General features: G+C 33.4%; 1 protein-coding gene across 1 annotated transcript; it reads left to right on the forward strand.

Annotated features, from left to right (window-relative positions):
* The first annotated feature begins 5,773 nt into the window (after positions 1-5,773).
* On the forward strand, positions 5,774-7,302 carry LOC143556088 (putative acetyltransferase At3g50280). Its single transcript, XM_077045513.1, has one exon. The coding sequence runs from the start codon at positions 5,774-5,776 to the stop codon at positions 7,181-7,183; it is 1,410 nt and encodes a 469-aa protein (XP_076901628.1). The 3' UTR covers positions 7,184-7,302.
* Positions 7,303-16,908: the final 9,606 nt, after the last annotated feature.

Consider the following 16,908-nt stretch of genomic DNA (forward strand, 5'->3'; position numbering starts at 1 on the left):
AGCTGGTAAGGCGGCTTAAATATTGCGGCGTCGCGATACGCGACGAGTCATAAGGACCCATCGCGTACCGCGATGGGGTCCAGAATCAGCCTATAAAAGGGGGTGACGGGTATTGAGCTCTCCTCATCCCATTACACCTCCACTTTCACATAGTTAGTATCGAAAGGCGTGCCCCGTTGCCGTAACAAGCCGACGTGCCATTTTCTCGAAGTTCGTGCAAAGAAACGAAGTTATAATCAAGTAGCAATCATATAAACGAGTAGATCAAGACTCTGCCTTTTTCTTATTAACAATCTAAGTATCCGCATTAAGATAGGGGTTATGTTTAAGTTATTTACATTCTAGCTTAGACTATCAATCGAGGCTTTGGCCTTTAACCTTGATCGTATTTTGCAAACATTCATTCACAATCAAGTTTTCATAAACATTACTTCATGATGAAGTAATGTTAAACAAAAGATATATTTTGACGGGCATGTAGTAACTGGAAGGGGGATATTACTAGTAGTAAGTTTCTTGCCTAAGGAAAAGTAATTCGTATAAATCCCAATCAACCGAGGGACCAATTTACTTACCTGGAGAAACTTACCAACGTGTTAAACCTATTAGGCCAAAGCATGCTATATCAAACGTCACATAAAATCAAGTGTTTTCATTCACAATCTAAGATAAACGATTTCAATGTTAAGTTTACAATCATAGCTTAATCATCATTCAAAATGTTTATACAAACCTATTTTATATATAGGTTAATATCATTCACAATCAATCAATCAGTCAAGGTTTTCAACACCGACGGTACATGTGAATACGTTAACCTTTTTCAATCAGTCAAAACATATTTATACTCAATGAGACGAACGGGTGTTTGTCTTAACGAGTCAATCAATGTATATATGAGATCATGTAATCTCTAAAACGTTATAATATAAAAAAGAGAATAAAATCAACTCAGACCGAATACGCATGTGTATGGATCCAGACATAACTGTTAAAGTCCAATCAATCAATCAATCAAAGGCAATGAAGCCGCGAGCTTAAACGGTCATAACCAGTTCTCTGTTCAGGGTCGTGTGGCTCGGAGAAAACCGTTGTGTGTGTAGGGCAGTGTTACATATACCGGAAGTAGAAATGCTTCCACTGAGTCTGTCAAGAAAACTATGTTTGTATTGTAATCGTCATTCAAAATGTTTTATCGAGTCATACGTGTTCACCAACATATAGCTGACGTATTTTTCCAACCCATTTCAGGTAATTAAGCATAAGTAGCATTAGCAAGGATTATAGTCTATATGAAGATAGAAGTGCGTACAGGATGGCTCCGTTTTTGATAAACAAATCCTTGTAATATGAAACCTATATTTTGTAAACTAATACTCGGGTATTTAATTCCCGAGTAAATTTTCAATGTAAATTAATATTATATTCAACCTAAAGTCTTCCGCTAAAATTAACCTATAAACTCTGATATATTTACAAAATAGGTATCAACTTGTGGTCACACGCCTAGGCCCTAAGTCGGAGTGTGACATAGGGGTTTTTAAGTTTTATTTCCTTTATAATATATTGAAAGTTATACAATATTTGTTTCCTGCATGGTTCTTTTTTGGTGAGACATATTTAGTTGTTCTCAAAAAAGTTCCATAGTGTAAGCCCTCGATCCCGAGAACCTTACGAACAGTTGAATTTACTCATAAACACAGTTTTAAATATCAGAGTGAATCAAAACTTTTACAGAAACATTAAGCATCAATCATATATTACATAATCAATCAAATTTTTTCATAACAGTCAAACTCTTGTCTTAAAACATAATATAAAAAGTCATTTTTAAACATCATAACATTCTTCTCAAGATGCCAGCCTTTTCAGTCTAATGTCACGTGTTACCCTCAAGCCAGCTGTCTCAACCTATTGAGTAGCGTGCATACTAAAAGCCAGCTACGTTGAGGGATTTCTAGTTAATCAGACAACATGCATTACATTCTTATACTTATGTATCCGAAGACACATATTACACACTTAACCCATTTACCTTTCTTTCTTACATACATACGTTCATTCTTTCATTCTTTCTTTTATTAACATACATCATACATAACTATCCCTACGTTTTAAAGAGGCTTCCGCCCTATAACCTCATAGATATTATAAGGGTCCGGTCCATATTCTCTCAGATATTATAAGGGATTGGTCCCTCCTTTCCATACAATCATACATATATTTCTTCATACTATCATTCATATAATTACATACATACTTTTATCTTTTTCTATATCATTTATTAAACAAGCATATAACATACACTTACCACTTAAGGCAAGTGTGTTAACTAACCACATTGGAGTATGCACACAGACCCGGAAACATAACTGAGAAAAGGGGCTAGAAACTCACATGTGTAATTATTAACTATGCACGACTGATTGTGTAATAATTATAAGTGTCAATTAACTACTTCTAGGTTAGTGAACCCCCTAGCTAATGGCGGTCAGGGGCAGCGCCCTTGGTAGCGGGGTCTAGGGCGGCAGCCCCTAGCAGGGTGCAAGGGGCAGAGCCCCTGGCTGGGTTGAGCTTCAAATCAATCGAATCGAGTTTCAAACCAATTGAATCGAGTTTCCAAACCAATCAAACCGAGTTTCAAAGCAATCAAATCAAGTTTCCAAACCAATCGAATCGAGTTTCAATTCGATTCAATTCATTTCCAATTCGATTCGATTCATTTCCAGTTCGATTCGATTCGTTTTCCAAACGAATTGAGTTTCTCTGGAACTCGTTTCACACATGGTTTTTCGTTTTCATTCTAATCACTTCATTTCATCCCGTTATGTCTATTGGTTTGTGGTTTTTCTCTATATTTAGATTTAAGTTTTGATTAATCATTTGGTTACTCTAGCTTTTATGTTTATTGTGATTGATTAAATAGTTGTTTATCTGGACTTTCATTATATCATCAATTATTTGGTTTAAAACCATTAGGTCTAGGATTGTGATTGATTAAATAGTTGTTTATCTGGGCTTTCATTATATCATCAATTATTTGGTTTAAAATCATCAAGGTCTAGGATTGAGTTCTTAAAGCCGTTGATTTATTAATGGGTAGTTAACTAGACTGTATTCAGTTGTGTTAATTAGTCAGATTAGGTTCTATTAATCAACACAATCAGTAATGGCGTCTTTTAATTATTTACCAAACAATGAACTATCAACGAACCAAGTGTTATTTTAACCAATGACTTCTAATAAATTTAAATCATCCTTATAAATGACTTAAAGCTATTTTACTCAATAAATACCATCTATTTTAAGGAATCTACACTGTTTTGGTAAAAATCCATTGAAGACGAAAAAATGAAGAACTAGGCAAATGAAGCTTCCTTACCAAAATGAGTGAGTGATTCAAATCACTTTGGTAAACTAGACCACAAGTTAAAAACAAGAATTTAACTTCCATTTAGGGCAGAATTCTATCTTCTTTTACTATTCCCTCTCTTTCACAATCACGCGTACACATACTCGAAAATTTTTGTTTATTGAGTGATGCATACGGTCTTCTTTGAGATTTTATTAAATTTTAATTTTAATAAATCATATATAGCCTTCATTCATATTTTTTAAAACTTCGGTCGAACTTAAAATTACACTTTTAACCCTATTAATTTTTTTTGGCATGTAGTTTCAAAAGTCACCATTCTTGAGATGGACTTATGCCAACGTGTCGCAATTAAGAATTTATCTTTTATGCCAACGTGTTGCAGTTAAGAATTTTTTTTATTACTACGAAAGTGTTAAATTATATTAAAAGTAGTTCCAATTACAATAAAGGGATAGGTAAGCGGGCAACAAGCTGCGCCGCCACCCCCTTTTGAATGGCAAAACTGATCATACTGAAAACAAAGTTATCGTTCTTCGGCGTCGATGAGTTACTGTGCACGACCCATTGAACTCTTTTTAGAAACGCAACAGCATCGGGGGCAAGAGACCCAAATGTGTCAAAAACAAAAGGAATGAAGGCGTGTTGATTCTCCACACACGCCTTCTCGTGCTTAACAATTTTTCCTGCTTCTGCCGTTAGCACGGCATGCCTAGCAATTTAAGAATTTATCTTTTAAATATGTAATAAAATATTTGAAATATATTTGAAGAAATTTGCGTGGTTACAATACTTATATTCAAGTTTAATGAGGAGGTTAGACTACTAATCATAGGTTAACATCAAAAAATTATATAAAAATATTTAGTATTCGACTAAAAAAATTGTTTACTTGTAACGGGCACATCATTGCTAAATAGCAAAAAAGAAAAGAACATAATATTAATGTGATCGAAGATAATAATAGCATCCCTCTTTTTAGCTAACACATTATTATTGAATTATGGACTTGTTTAGCTATGTAAGGTCAAAATCATGTTTATTATGTCGTTTTCCTCCACACGACAACTGTGTATATTTTTAAATAAGATGTAGTCGTTTGGTAGTGATTAAATGGTTCATTACTTCATTATATCAAAACCAACCATGGAAACTGCCTACCAAGGTTCATGAACCTAAACGACCAAAATTGTTACCAACTATCCTAGTATCTATTCTATATCTATACCTATACCTATACCTATATATGTGTAATTCAAATTATAAGAATTTTGTTCATGAACCTAAGCCTTGGTTTAATGGTGAATGAATTAAAACTTCAACCCATTTTCATCCTTGACTCATATAACACATTTTACTTCTTTTAGTTTACACATTAACTAAAGTCACTAAATTACACATGCCGATTTTAACCCAAGTCATGACAAACTCACTTAATATTTTACTCGAACATAAAACAACCCATGAGGTTATTATTATGACTCAAAATGACTTAAATAAATTGCTTTTACCAGGCCTAATCAATACGGTGTATCTTTAACTCACGGTAACATAAATGGTACATTTTCAAGTCATTAATAAGCCCAAGTGAGAAACCCCTTTTAAAATAAGAACTAGATGTAGACACAACCCTCTTCTTCCATGTGCCACAAACACTTGTAGCTACGACGTGACGCCCTTCGTGCTCTATATTTTAATAGGTTAAGAACATTGAACAATACCTTGATGGATTTTATAAACAAACCACACGTATAATACAGTTGTAAAGTCATTAAATAACGCATGTCGATATCAACCCACATGACACGCCACACTCTCACATCTTATAAGTTAATAATAGCATTACACAACATCATTCGAGCATTAGTTCACCAATACATTAAGAGCCAACCACAGAAATAATGATTATAATTATATAAAGGTAGAAAAATTGTTCATGAGGTTCAACTCAACTGAAATTAGAGAGGAAGCGAATACTTGAGTAGTTAGCTAATTAACAATTGCAATGTCTCAAGTTTTAATCCGATACCAACTTGGTTTTACTACATTGTGCCTTCGTACAATGAGGTTTTTCTCGAAACACGAGATGATGAGCTTGAACTATCAAATACAGTGTATAAGATCATTTTTTTCCGTTGGCTTTCTTCAATAGTCAAGCTTTATTCATTGATCGTTAAAAACAAACTAGAAAAATTATATTGATAAATTCATACTAGAAGAACATTAAACATAGTTTGCTTACTTTGCTATTTATTTATTTATGTATTATGATGTGTGACATGGTATTATATTAAGAGATTGAGCCCCAAAGCATTTGGAGTCTGTCTATAAATAGGAAATGAAATCCAAACACACTCAACTGACTGACTGACTCTCTCAACAAACCATACCATATATACCATGCCTTCTTCCAGTTATAATTCAGGTTCCACAAACACAACTGGTTCTTCATCATCATCATCAGTTAGCATAATATCCAAATGCACAGTGTTTCCAGACAAACCCTCAGTTATCAAATCATTGAAGCTCTCTGTTTCCGATCTCCCCATGCTCTCTTGCCACTACATCCAAAAGGGTGTCTTGCTCTCTCAGCCTCCTTTACCCACCGACACCTTGATTCCTCTCTTGAAGCTCTCTCTCTCCAAAACCCTCTCCCACTTCCCGCCCCTCGCCGGCCGCCTCACCACCGACTCCCACGGCCACCCCCACATCCTCTGCAACGACTCCGGCGTCGAATTCCGTCACGCCACCGCCACCCAGCACCACGTTGACCAGATCCTGCTCCCCAACTGCGACGTCCACCCCTCTTTCAAGACCTTCTTTGCCTTCGACACCACCGTCAGCTACCTCGGCCATACTCACCCCATCGCCGCCGTCCAGGTCACCGAGCTGGCCGACGGGGTCTTCATCGGCTGCACGGTCAACCATGCCGTGGTCGACGGGACCTCCTTTTGGAACTTTTTTAACACGTTTGCCGAGGTCACCAAAGGGGTTAGTAAAGCCACCAGTCCCCCGGATTTCAGCCGGGAAAACGTTTTCATTTCGCCGGTGGTGTTGCCGCTTCCCGCCGGTGGACCGGCGGTGACGTTTTCCGGCGATGAGCCCTTGAGGGAACGGATTGTTCATTTCAGCAGAGACGCCATTCTGAAGATGAAGTTCAAAGCCAATAATCCATTGTGGAATTCGGATCTTAACGATTCCGTTATTTACGCTAACGGTAACGGCAAAGTTAACTTAAAACCCAAAAGTGAGATTTCGTCATTCCAGTCGCTTTGCGCGACCTTGTGGCGGGCAGTCACGCGCGCGCGTAATTTCGGTGACGCTACCAAAACGACGACGTTTCGGATGGCGGTGAACTGCAGGCACAGGCTGGACCCGAAGGTGGACCCTCTATATTTCGGGAATTTGATCCAGAGCATCCCGACCGTTGCTTCGGTTGGGGAGTTGTTATCACATGACTTGTCGTGGGCAGCCAATCAGCTCCACCAGAATGTGGTGGCGCATGATAACGCTACCGTGCGCCGCGGTGTCAAGGATTGGGAAACCCTCCCAAAGCTCTTTCCTTTGGGGAATTTTGATGGCGCTATGATCACTATGGGGAGCTCTCCTAGGTTTCCCATGTATAATAATGACTTCGGCTGGGGCCGGCCCTTGGCAGTTCGTAGCGGGAAGGCTAATAAGTTTGACGGGAAGATTTCGGCTTTTCCGGGACGTGATGGTGGTGGGAGTGTCGATCTTGAGGTGGTTTTGGCTCCTCAAACCATGGCGTGTCTTGAACTTGATCAAGAGTTTATGCAATATGTATCGTAAAAGATACGGTTTTTTTAGTTGAATTCTGGCGAAATCATTTGGTTTCACTAGTAAAATGTTGTATAAATATATTATGAATAATCATAACAATTACAATTGAGTGATTTGGTTTTTGGTTTTCAATCTTGAGAATTAAGAGAACATTGTTTTTTATACGAGTACACTGCTCAAGTTTATTTGATATGTTTCATAAAAGTTGTTCGTAGCTAATCTTTCTTTTATAATAACTTAAAAGTTAAATAATACGAGTTAAAGAAGCTAGGATAAGCCATTTTTAAACATGATATATGTCTATATTTATCACGAAGATCAAACTCGATGGAACAAACAACTCATAATATGTATTTACTGAAAACACAAACATGTAATAGAGAAGTGTAAGAAGATAAGAGACATGATCAAGATACTTGTAGAGAAAATGAAAACGGTGCAGTAAAACAAAGAAGCTTAACAAGGCCTGAAATACTGTAAATTTTAAGCATACATATACTTTGATACTCAAACCAGAATATGGATGATTACCATGTCATTTTATATTTGATATCGAAAGTACAAAAAAGAAAACAAAAATTCTAGAAACTATATATCTTGAATTGGAAGTACAATTCACATGATCTAAACTTGATAAAAAGTCCTTCTAAATTATGAGCTTTTTAATGCATGCTTCCATGTCATAAGTACACATGACACAATTACTCTCTTACACCGTGTGGTGTGGTTAGGAAATGGGCAGTCACTCATGTCCAACTCACCATCCAAGACGTTACGCCTCATTAAACTCAAATTAGTTGGGGCGTCATCCTTACATAGCCGTTCTACTTATGCCCAACATCACCATCACTATAAATTTTGAATGTTTTTTATCCGTCCGAGCATCTCCCTCGCACCCCCTCCCCACACTACACCAGCTTGATGAGTTAGTTAATTATGCCTAATTGTATGCGTGACAGTGACATGACATCACTCTTGATTAAATAATTATTATTTACAACACATTGTCTTACTAAGTATGGCTCTACAATAACTTCATTAATTTTAATGCCATCATTTTTATTTTAGTAGAATTGCATATATCTAAAAGCAAACACGTCTTAACAAACATTGGACATGGGTTAACGGGTGACTTGGTACTTTACCGATCCCGTAAGTCGAATCGATACCAACTAAATAATAAAACTTATATGTATACCAGATAATATAAATTAATTATAATATATATTGTAAGAAAGTAATAATGTAGCTAGCAATCATTTCAGTGAACTATATCTAAATGTCACACTCTTTAACGGGTGTTGCTAAACGTAACCCCCTTTACCTCTTTTTACTATATATACGTACCCCCTCATTCAATTTTTACATTAATACAATTCAAACATTTTTGATTTTTTTTTGTCATTTGTTATCTTTTATTATTATTGTTCTCAAAACACAAATTTTAAATATTTTTTTTAAAACCTTTTGTTATATTTCAAATGTGATTTTTTAAATATCCTAAAACATTTCAGGGTTTCGGAAAAAAAAAATTTACGTTTCAAAAAAACAAAACATTTTTTTCTTATTTAAAATTAACACTTTTTAATTTTTAAAAACACTATTTTTTTAGTAATTGCTTTATAATTGGGTGTTATTTTTAATAGATTTTAGAGATAGCTCGCACTTTTTAAAATAAATTTCATATCGTATGTTAATAAATAAATAAAAAGAAATAATTTATTTACACATAATAAACTACACAAATAATTTTATGATTTGAGAATGAAATACCCAAGATTATATGATAATTAGCATTCTAACATGTATATAATGTTTACATTTGAAAAGGTAGTTTAATCGGAACAAAAAAATTCACAAATGTGATAGTAAATTTGTATTCTTAAGTCATATAAAAAAAAGGTTTTTATGTTCAATATGTGAAATATTATATAGAAACTATAAAATGGAAAAGAAAGTTGGAGGGGTGTAATATGTCAAACAAAATTGTCAAAAGAATCCAAAGTTCAGGAGAGGGAGTATGACAAGTAAAGGAGGGAGTACCAACTAAATAATAAAACTTATATGTATACCAGATAATATAAATTAATTATAATATATATTGTAAGAAAGTAATAATGTAGCTAGCAATCATTTCAGTGAACTATATCTAAATGTCACACTCTTTAACGTTCATGTGATTATGATTTATGAAGCGTTGGGAACGCAAAGCATGTGAGATCCTGAAATTATTTAAGGAAATTTGTATGACTAGGGTGGACACGCGGGCTCTACTACAAAATATATACATTAGATTAGATGCTATAAATTAAAAAGGAAACGATTTTTAAAACAATATTAACTCAACACACACGTAAAGGGAATAGATCAAATAAAGTCCCTTTCCCTTACGCATAATAGTTACACTACATTTTATCAGTATTAAGTAGAGTAAATATTATTACCCTACTCGTATTTTGCTAAAAAAATTCCGCAACATCTTTTTTCTAGTTCATTTCTTATGTTTTGTAAGATAACTTTGTTTGTGTGACGAAAAACAATAGTTAGAGATTATTGAGCTGAGCTGGACCGCACCCATAGTGTAATTAAGATTAGTGAACCCAATGGCGGATGGACGTTGTGCTAGGGGGGGGGGGGGGTAAGACTCCCCACTCAACTTTCAATAAGTCTTATGTATTGTATAATCTTGTAGTGGCAGTTTGTTAAAAAAAAATAATTAGCCCCTCTTTAGTTTTTTTATTAAACCCCTTCAACCTTCTCCTAACTAGATAAACAATCCTTGAAGCCCAATCCACATATATTGATCAATTAATTTAAAAAAAAAAACTATTTTTTGATTAAACGAAGAAGATGGGAGTGAGCAACCGTCAAAATTCTATACAATACAAATCGGATATTGCGGGTTCGATTAGGAGAATTAGTCGCAACAAATCCCAGTCAGTTATCGAAACAAAATCGAAGATACCACTCTATCAGGATTGATTGCTTTGATTGTTTGTAGGTGCTTGAATATGTAGTTAATTGTTTAACAATTCATATGTATTGTTAATGTAAAGAAAGTAAATATGCCACTGCTGTTTAACTTTATATGTTGTTCTTAGTTTTTCATTTGTGAAGAGACACGAAAAACGTATTGGCTTAATGGACCCTGCCAACCACGTAATCATAACTTCTCAAAATGAAAGATGGGAGTAACCACGTCGGTTGAAAGATGCTCGGTGGCGTTTGAGACAAATTTGCATAATCGAATTTGTGAGGATTTTTTGAATTATTGTGTAATTTGTATTGAAAAAGAATCATTCAAAAATGTGGTGTAATTAACCGTTTCCAAAAAATTAAATCGCATAGAGGACACCTATAATAGGTATTTTGATTTCTTATATTTAATGAACTATATTTTCACATAGTTTATTTTTTGCCCCCCACTGAGTTAATATTCTGGATCCGCCACTGAATAAACCTATAACATTCTTTGGATTGAAATAAACAAACGCATATCAAATTTCAAATCTTTAAAAGCTAGATGCGACATTTCGCATGACTAAAGATAGATTCAATATATATTGGGTGACGCCAGAATGAAAAAAAGATTCTTGATATATTTATGTTCGATAATGGCAAATGGGAGAGGTATTATCAATATTCAATGGTGGTCATCAGTTTGTTAAAGATTTGAAGTGGAAGATAAAAAGTCTTTTGACGGAATCATTAGATCGAGAGACCAATATAGATGTTTTTAAGAGCAAGTTAATTGAATGGTCACAAGTGGAGATCGACGATGGTGCATTCATCCTCGATGCATTTAGTGCTAAATAAAATTAATTATCTTATTCTAATATATTTGTTAGTCTTAACTTTCTATTTTCTGAAGTGGCCATATTTATCTATATTTCAATGGTGCGTATTTAGGTACCCTGATATATATAGTCAACTTAGGTACTATAAAGTGTGCTATCTTTTATTAATATATTCACAAAACGTGCATTTTTACTGCAATTTGTCCAATGTAATAATTAAAAATTTGGATGGGTGTGCAATTGTTATTTGATATATATCTATATATATATATATATAACTGTGAGGTTTATGAAGAGCCGAACAAGGGTAACGGATATTCTCTAGCATAACACATAAACGCATATGAGTATATGTAGTGATCCGGTATAAGAGACAAAATGGTTGAAAATTCATGTTTCTATACATGCAGACATATTTCATATGAACTCATTGCAGTTTCATTAGAAGTGTTTGTATATATATTATAATAATCTTGAAAATTAAAATTTAATTATGTTATAGACGAAAATAACATATCATATAATATTAAATTTAAATATACAAGAACTTAACTTAAAACATGCAGACATGCTCCAGTCGTTTTTGTCAACTATTTTTATAAATATAGCATAATTAATGTAGGTGGAAGTTATGAGTTGTAAAATAGTGGAATATTAATATATTATTATAGACAGCCATTACAGAGTATATGGCCAAGTAAACATTAGAATAGAAGAGAAACATAAAGTAGGTTTGGTAGGTATAGAGGTTTGGATGCCAACTCCTACTTGTCTTGTAATCATGTAAACTCCAGTTACAAGTACACTCACATTCATTGCATCCATCCATTGCAACAAACTGCTCTTTTGTTTGCAAGTATTTGTTGCAAAATTACTTTTATTTATATATCTTACAATATACACTATATATTACTTATACGCTTATGGTTAAGTTTGATAAGTTCAAGGATATGTATCCCTTATTTGCTTTTAGTGTTGGTAAATTTGTGATCTTGAAGATAGATGACATTAGTCTCGTCTTGTCTAACATGTTACATATTTAGTTAAGCACGTTATATTGGTTTGACATGTTTAATATATTTAGTTAGCCATGTCAGCTTGTCAATCCGTTTAACATTGAATAAACAAACTAAATAGTATATATTATATATATAGAGTCAACACTCAATTAGTTTAGCCCATTTTCACTACTGTTTACAAACCATAACTTGTATATAACATATTACAACTCATTTAACACCTATCTATTTGACTTGTTTTGATAAACAAATGTAAAAGCAGTGATATACATTGAATACATCTAGAATTACTTTCCATACATTTGAGTAATTCAAGTTGTTTATCTTTAATTAAATATTCATTGAAAAGTGTTTGGACACATCAGAGACAACAAATGCTATAGTTAGATTAAGTCTTGGACAATTTGTTAACATGCATGCTTAGTTTATTGAAGTTGTAATCATTTCTTTAGGATAAAATATATATCACCACGTGATTTTTAGGCATTCGATCTTTGTCTGAAATTAGCTTAAAAGTTACACCCACTATGCATAAAAGTTTTGCCTTTCATGGTTCGGATAGATGTGAGCATCGCAGATCACACTTTGGTGCTTTGTCCTTTTGCTAAAAATTAATACTTGGGCTCAAATAAAAGCGTTGTGAGGTACAGACCAAACTAGAGAATTACGTACATATGAAGTTTGTGGAAAACAAGAAATAACATATTAAGATCACTGTCCACGCAAGTAGTAATTAGCGAGAATTTGTGTTTCCTTCAAGAAGAAAAATATATGTGTTACGAACCGTGTTCGTTAATCAAATTGTCCAAGAAAATAAAAAGAAACCAGATAGAAACTAGAGACTTTTGAAAGAGACTTTGGTTAATCAAACCATAATATTTTCATTTCATACCTTAGAAACAAATATGTTCAGCTTTTTATAGCCTTACAATTAGAAATAAACTACCCCTAACACAAATAAACTACCCATGCACTAACACACTAACCCATGACCTAACTACATGTACAAAACTAATAAAACAAGTAAACTAATTAAAGAAAACAAAGTAAATTCCCACGTTCTTCTTCCACTTAAGGCACATAACAATATGTATGGTCATAAAAATTACATTCCACTACTGCTTCATAATATCATCGATCTCATTCCACACAACAAACAGTATTTAAGATTATATATTGTTATACTGTTGGATATTAAAAATGAGAATCACTTTCTATTTAATAATCATTTTCTTTAAGTGGTGGATAAAGTAACAGACTAAAATAATATGGTTGATTAAACCGATTGAAATCTTGAGATGAGTCGAAGATGATGGTCGCTGAATGTTTGGCATTGAGAAAATAGTTAAGGTGTTTGGTACGGCCAGGTTAGTGGTGTAAGTTTTTTAAGGTTGAAACAAAATTAGTTATGATACGGACATAACACAATGATGCAGACGAGTATACACACACTATTTGTTAACGTATTGGCATTTTTCACGGGCATGCTTTACTAAAGTTTATTGTAATTTTTACCTCTAATTTTTTAGGGATTAAATATACAGGTTTCAACCTGATTTTTAAATAAAAAATGTATTTAAAATTAATTAAAAGTATAAAATTTCCAAAGCATGAATGAATATGATAAGATTATTCAATAGTGTAACTTAAGCCACACAGTAATTAAATGCAAATTAGCAAGTATAACATGTTACATAAGTGGTTATCTAATAATATCCGGTTAAAACCATTAGAAATGAAAATACTTTTGTATCAACTTTGTTATAATTATATCATCGAACAACAATGAATTTCTATGGCAACTATATACACATTTACATTTTATTAAACTATCAGTATTAACTAAAATTAATTATCACAGTAAACAAATATTATCTAAAATCTAATAGTACTTTAAATTATTAGCTCAATGCAATTAATTTTAATTAAGAAAAATATCAATTCATATAACCATTACCAATTTTGTTTATTTTCTTACTTGTTCAATAATTCAGATGATTGTTATTATAAGTGTAAGATGAGATGAAATGAATCATTTTGAGAGAATGAAAAATAAATGTTTCATTTCATCAAATTCATTACTTCCTAACCAACCCCTACCCCCCCCCCCCCGCCACACACACACACACACACACACACACATACATTTTTTTCATTCCTTCCTCTTCCACGTTACTATCTAGATAATACCACCTGACAACCACCGCTATCCCCTACACACATGATCACCACCATCACACCATCGTTACCGCCATACCGCCGCCGCCACCACCAACACCATTACCGTCGCAACCACTACCGTCACCGCCGTACCACCGCCATCACTACCTGACCACCACCATCGTCGCCACCGCCACCATCACCATTGCCATTTTTTTATTTTCTATTTATTTTTTATACATGAGTATTTTTATCATTTATTTTTCATTTATCCGTTTTTTTTCTAACACATAATAAAAAATAATAATTCATTCTATTCAATAGGTTAACAAAATTAACATGACATATGAACGGTAATTAGTCATTTTATTCCATTGTCCATTTCATTCATTATTTCATTTCATATTTCCATTCATCCTTCATTGCATTACCCTCAATCAAACATATCCCAAGTCTTAGGTCGATGCCGAAGAAACGGCTACACAAATCCCATAAACTACATGCAAAATTCCTTATCCTCAAGATGAATATGGGCAACTATTGAGACCGAGGAGGTGTTCCCATATGCCAAAATAACTTACAAAGTAAATCACCTTAATATTTTTTTGTTGTTTTATATTTTTATTGCACTGTATTTAGGTTTCTTAAAGTAGTTAATAATTTTGTGTTAAATTATCGTTTATTTGACATGTGTAAGACATATGACAATAGATTACACTGATGCTGCTAAATTTAAATTTTTAATAAGAATGAAGCCAAGTAGCCAACTAATAGTTAACATAAAAGCACTAGTGTTTTCTAAATATTATAAAAATAAACATTTAATAAAACTAACAGAAATATTATACAGTAGATAAACTAATATAAATGAGCATCGCGTAATATATTGTCGCCTCTCGCAACATCGCACAGATATTTTGCTAGTATATATATAATTACCTACACTATTATAACACCATAATACTTTTAATAATTTGTTCTGGCTACCATGCGTGTTCTTAATCTATGTAAAATAGTAACTCTATTTTAATTCCGTCAGTTGATATTAGACATGTTTTCTTGACTTACAACGTAAATGGTTTTTTAATGATTGAAAAAGACGTGAATAAAAAAACATTAGTGGAATTTCATCTCGTGAAGATCATTGTCGAAAAACTGGTCAACGCATTTAGACACAAAGTTGATGCCTTTTCACACAAAGACACATGTTAAATTTTTTTTTTAAAACTGTGGATTTTTATAAACAAACAACCAATACCAAAAAAAAAAACACTTAAAGGCTACCTACACAACCCGAAGAGCAGCCAAACAAAGAAAAGAAAACTACAAGAACACGAAATTACACTAGTTCGACTAAGTTAACGATCTATACTTAGACTTATACTTGAACCAAAGAAAGCTGAGAGCTTTTATATCTCCTAGCAAATCTTCCATAATAACCTTCTTACATTCAAACACTTTTTCGTTTCTCGCATTCCAAATTATCCAGCAAGCTAAATTATAACCCTGTGGAACACCTGTTTTTCAACAACTCCGAGCTTAATAGTCTTCTGGAGCTCACGAAGGTCTCTAACCGAAAAATCAAAGATATGTGGACCTTACACCACCCACTAACATACTCGATAATCGTAAAAAAGTAAATTCATGATATATTAATTAATTTTATTACACAATATTTTTGATTTTGTATGTTAATCTAAAGATGTATGTCAATATATTAATAAATTAAGCATATCCTCCAACATACATGATAAGAGAGTGCTAGTAAATAGATAGGATCGGAATCATGTTGGCCGGATAATCGAGTTGAAGTGTTTGTCCAATAGCGGACATGTCTGGATTTTTGAATGGAGAAGAATTAGCACTATTAACATGAACTCATTTTAAAAATTAATGTTATTATTATATAATACAGTGGTTAGCGCACCGCTTTAAATATGTGTGATTAAGTAAGAAATCTCATTTTAAGCGGTTTAAATAGGTAGAAACACCACCTTAGAGCATTCGCATCCTTTCCTTTATCTTTAAATCCAAAATTACACTAAAAATTATTATATTTCTTTCTCATTTTCAATTAAATAATATTTTTTAATACATTTATCGTCACATTTTCTCTCCTCCACTCACAACCACTTTAAAAAAATATTAAAAAATTATATTGGGTGAACAGTAATTTATCAAATATACAGAAAAATCACTACATTTTCTATCTACTTACAACACCCTAAATTTTCTTTAACGACCAACAAGCATAGAATGTCTATGAACTCCGAACGGGGTTGTCCCAATGGCTAAATACCACCGCTAGCTGGCCTAACCCAGCCGTACAGAGCTCTTAAGAGCCTCCAAGTTATCTCCAGTTTCAGGGAAAATTCACCCGCCCAAAGGCTCACTGGTGGCAAAACTCGAATGCTCTCAGGATCGAACTGAAGATCACAAAAATCTCACTCTTCCTTCATTGAACCACTCATGTCCCCTAAATTGTTGTAAATGAGAATTGAACTTGAGTCTCCATTAAGAAACTAAAGTTCACTACCACCACAACACATTAAGACACAACACAATAAATCACTCCATACGTTATAAAACTTCTCACAAGAAATAAAGAATAAGACGTGAATGCATTCAAAATACGCCAAGTTTAATTTACTTATTTTGTGAAAACAGTTTTAAAAGAGTTCTTTTACTAGTGTGGTTTTCCATGGAGAGGTGAGTGGTTTCTTACACTTACTTTTAAAGTAATAATTTTGAGTTGATT

Source organism: Bidens hawaiensis, unplaced genomic scaffold (genome assembly GCF_021521415.1).
Source record: "Bidens hawaiensis isolate Kalapana, Puna unplaced genomic scaffold, B.hawaiensis_p1.1 tig00018433_1, whole genome shotgun sequence".
Classification (NCBI taxonomy): Eukaryota; Viridiplantae; Streptophyta; class Magnoliopsida; order Asterales; family Asteraceae; genus Bidens; species Bidens hawaiensis.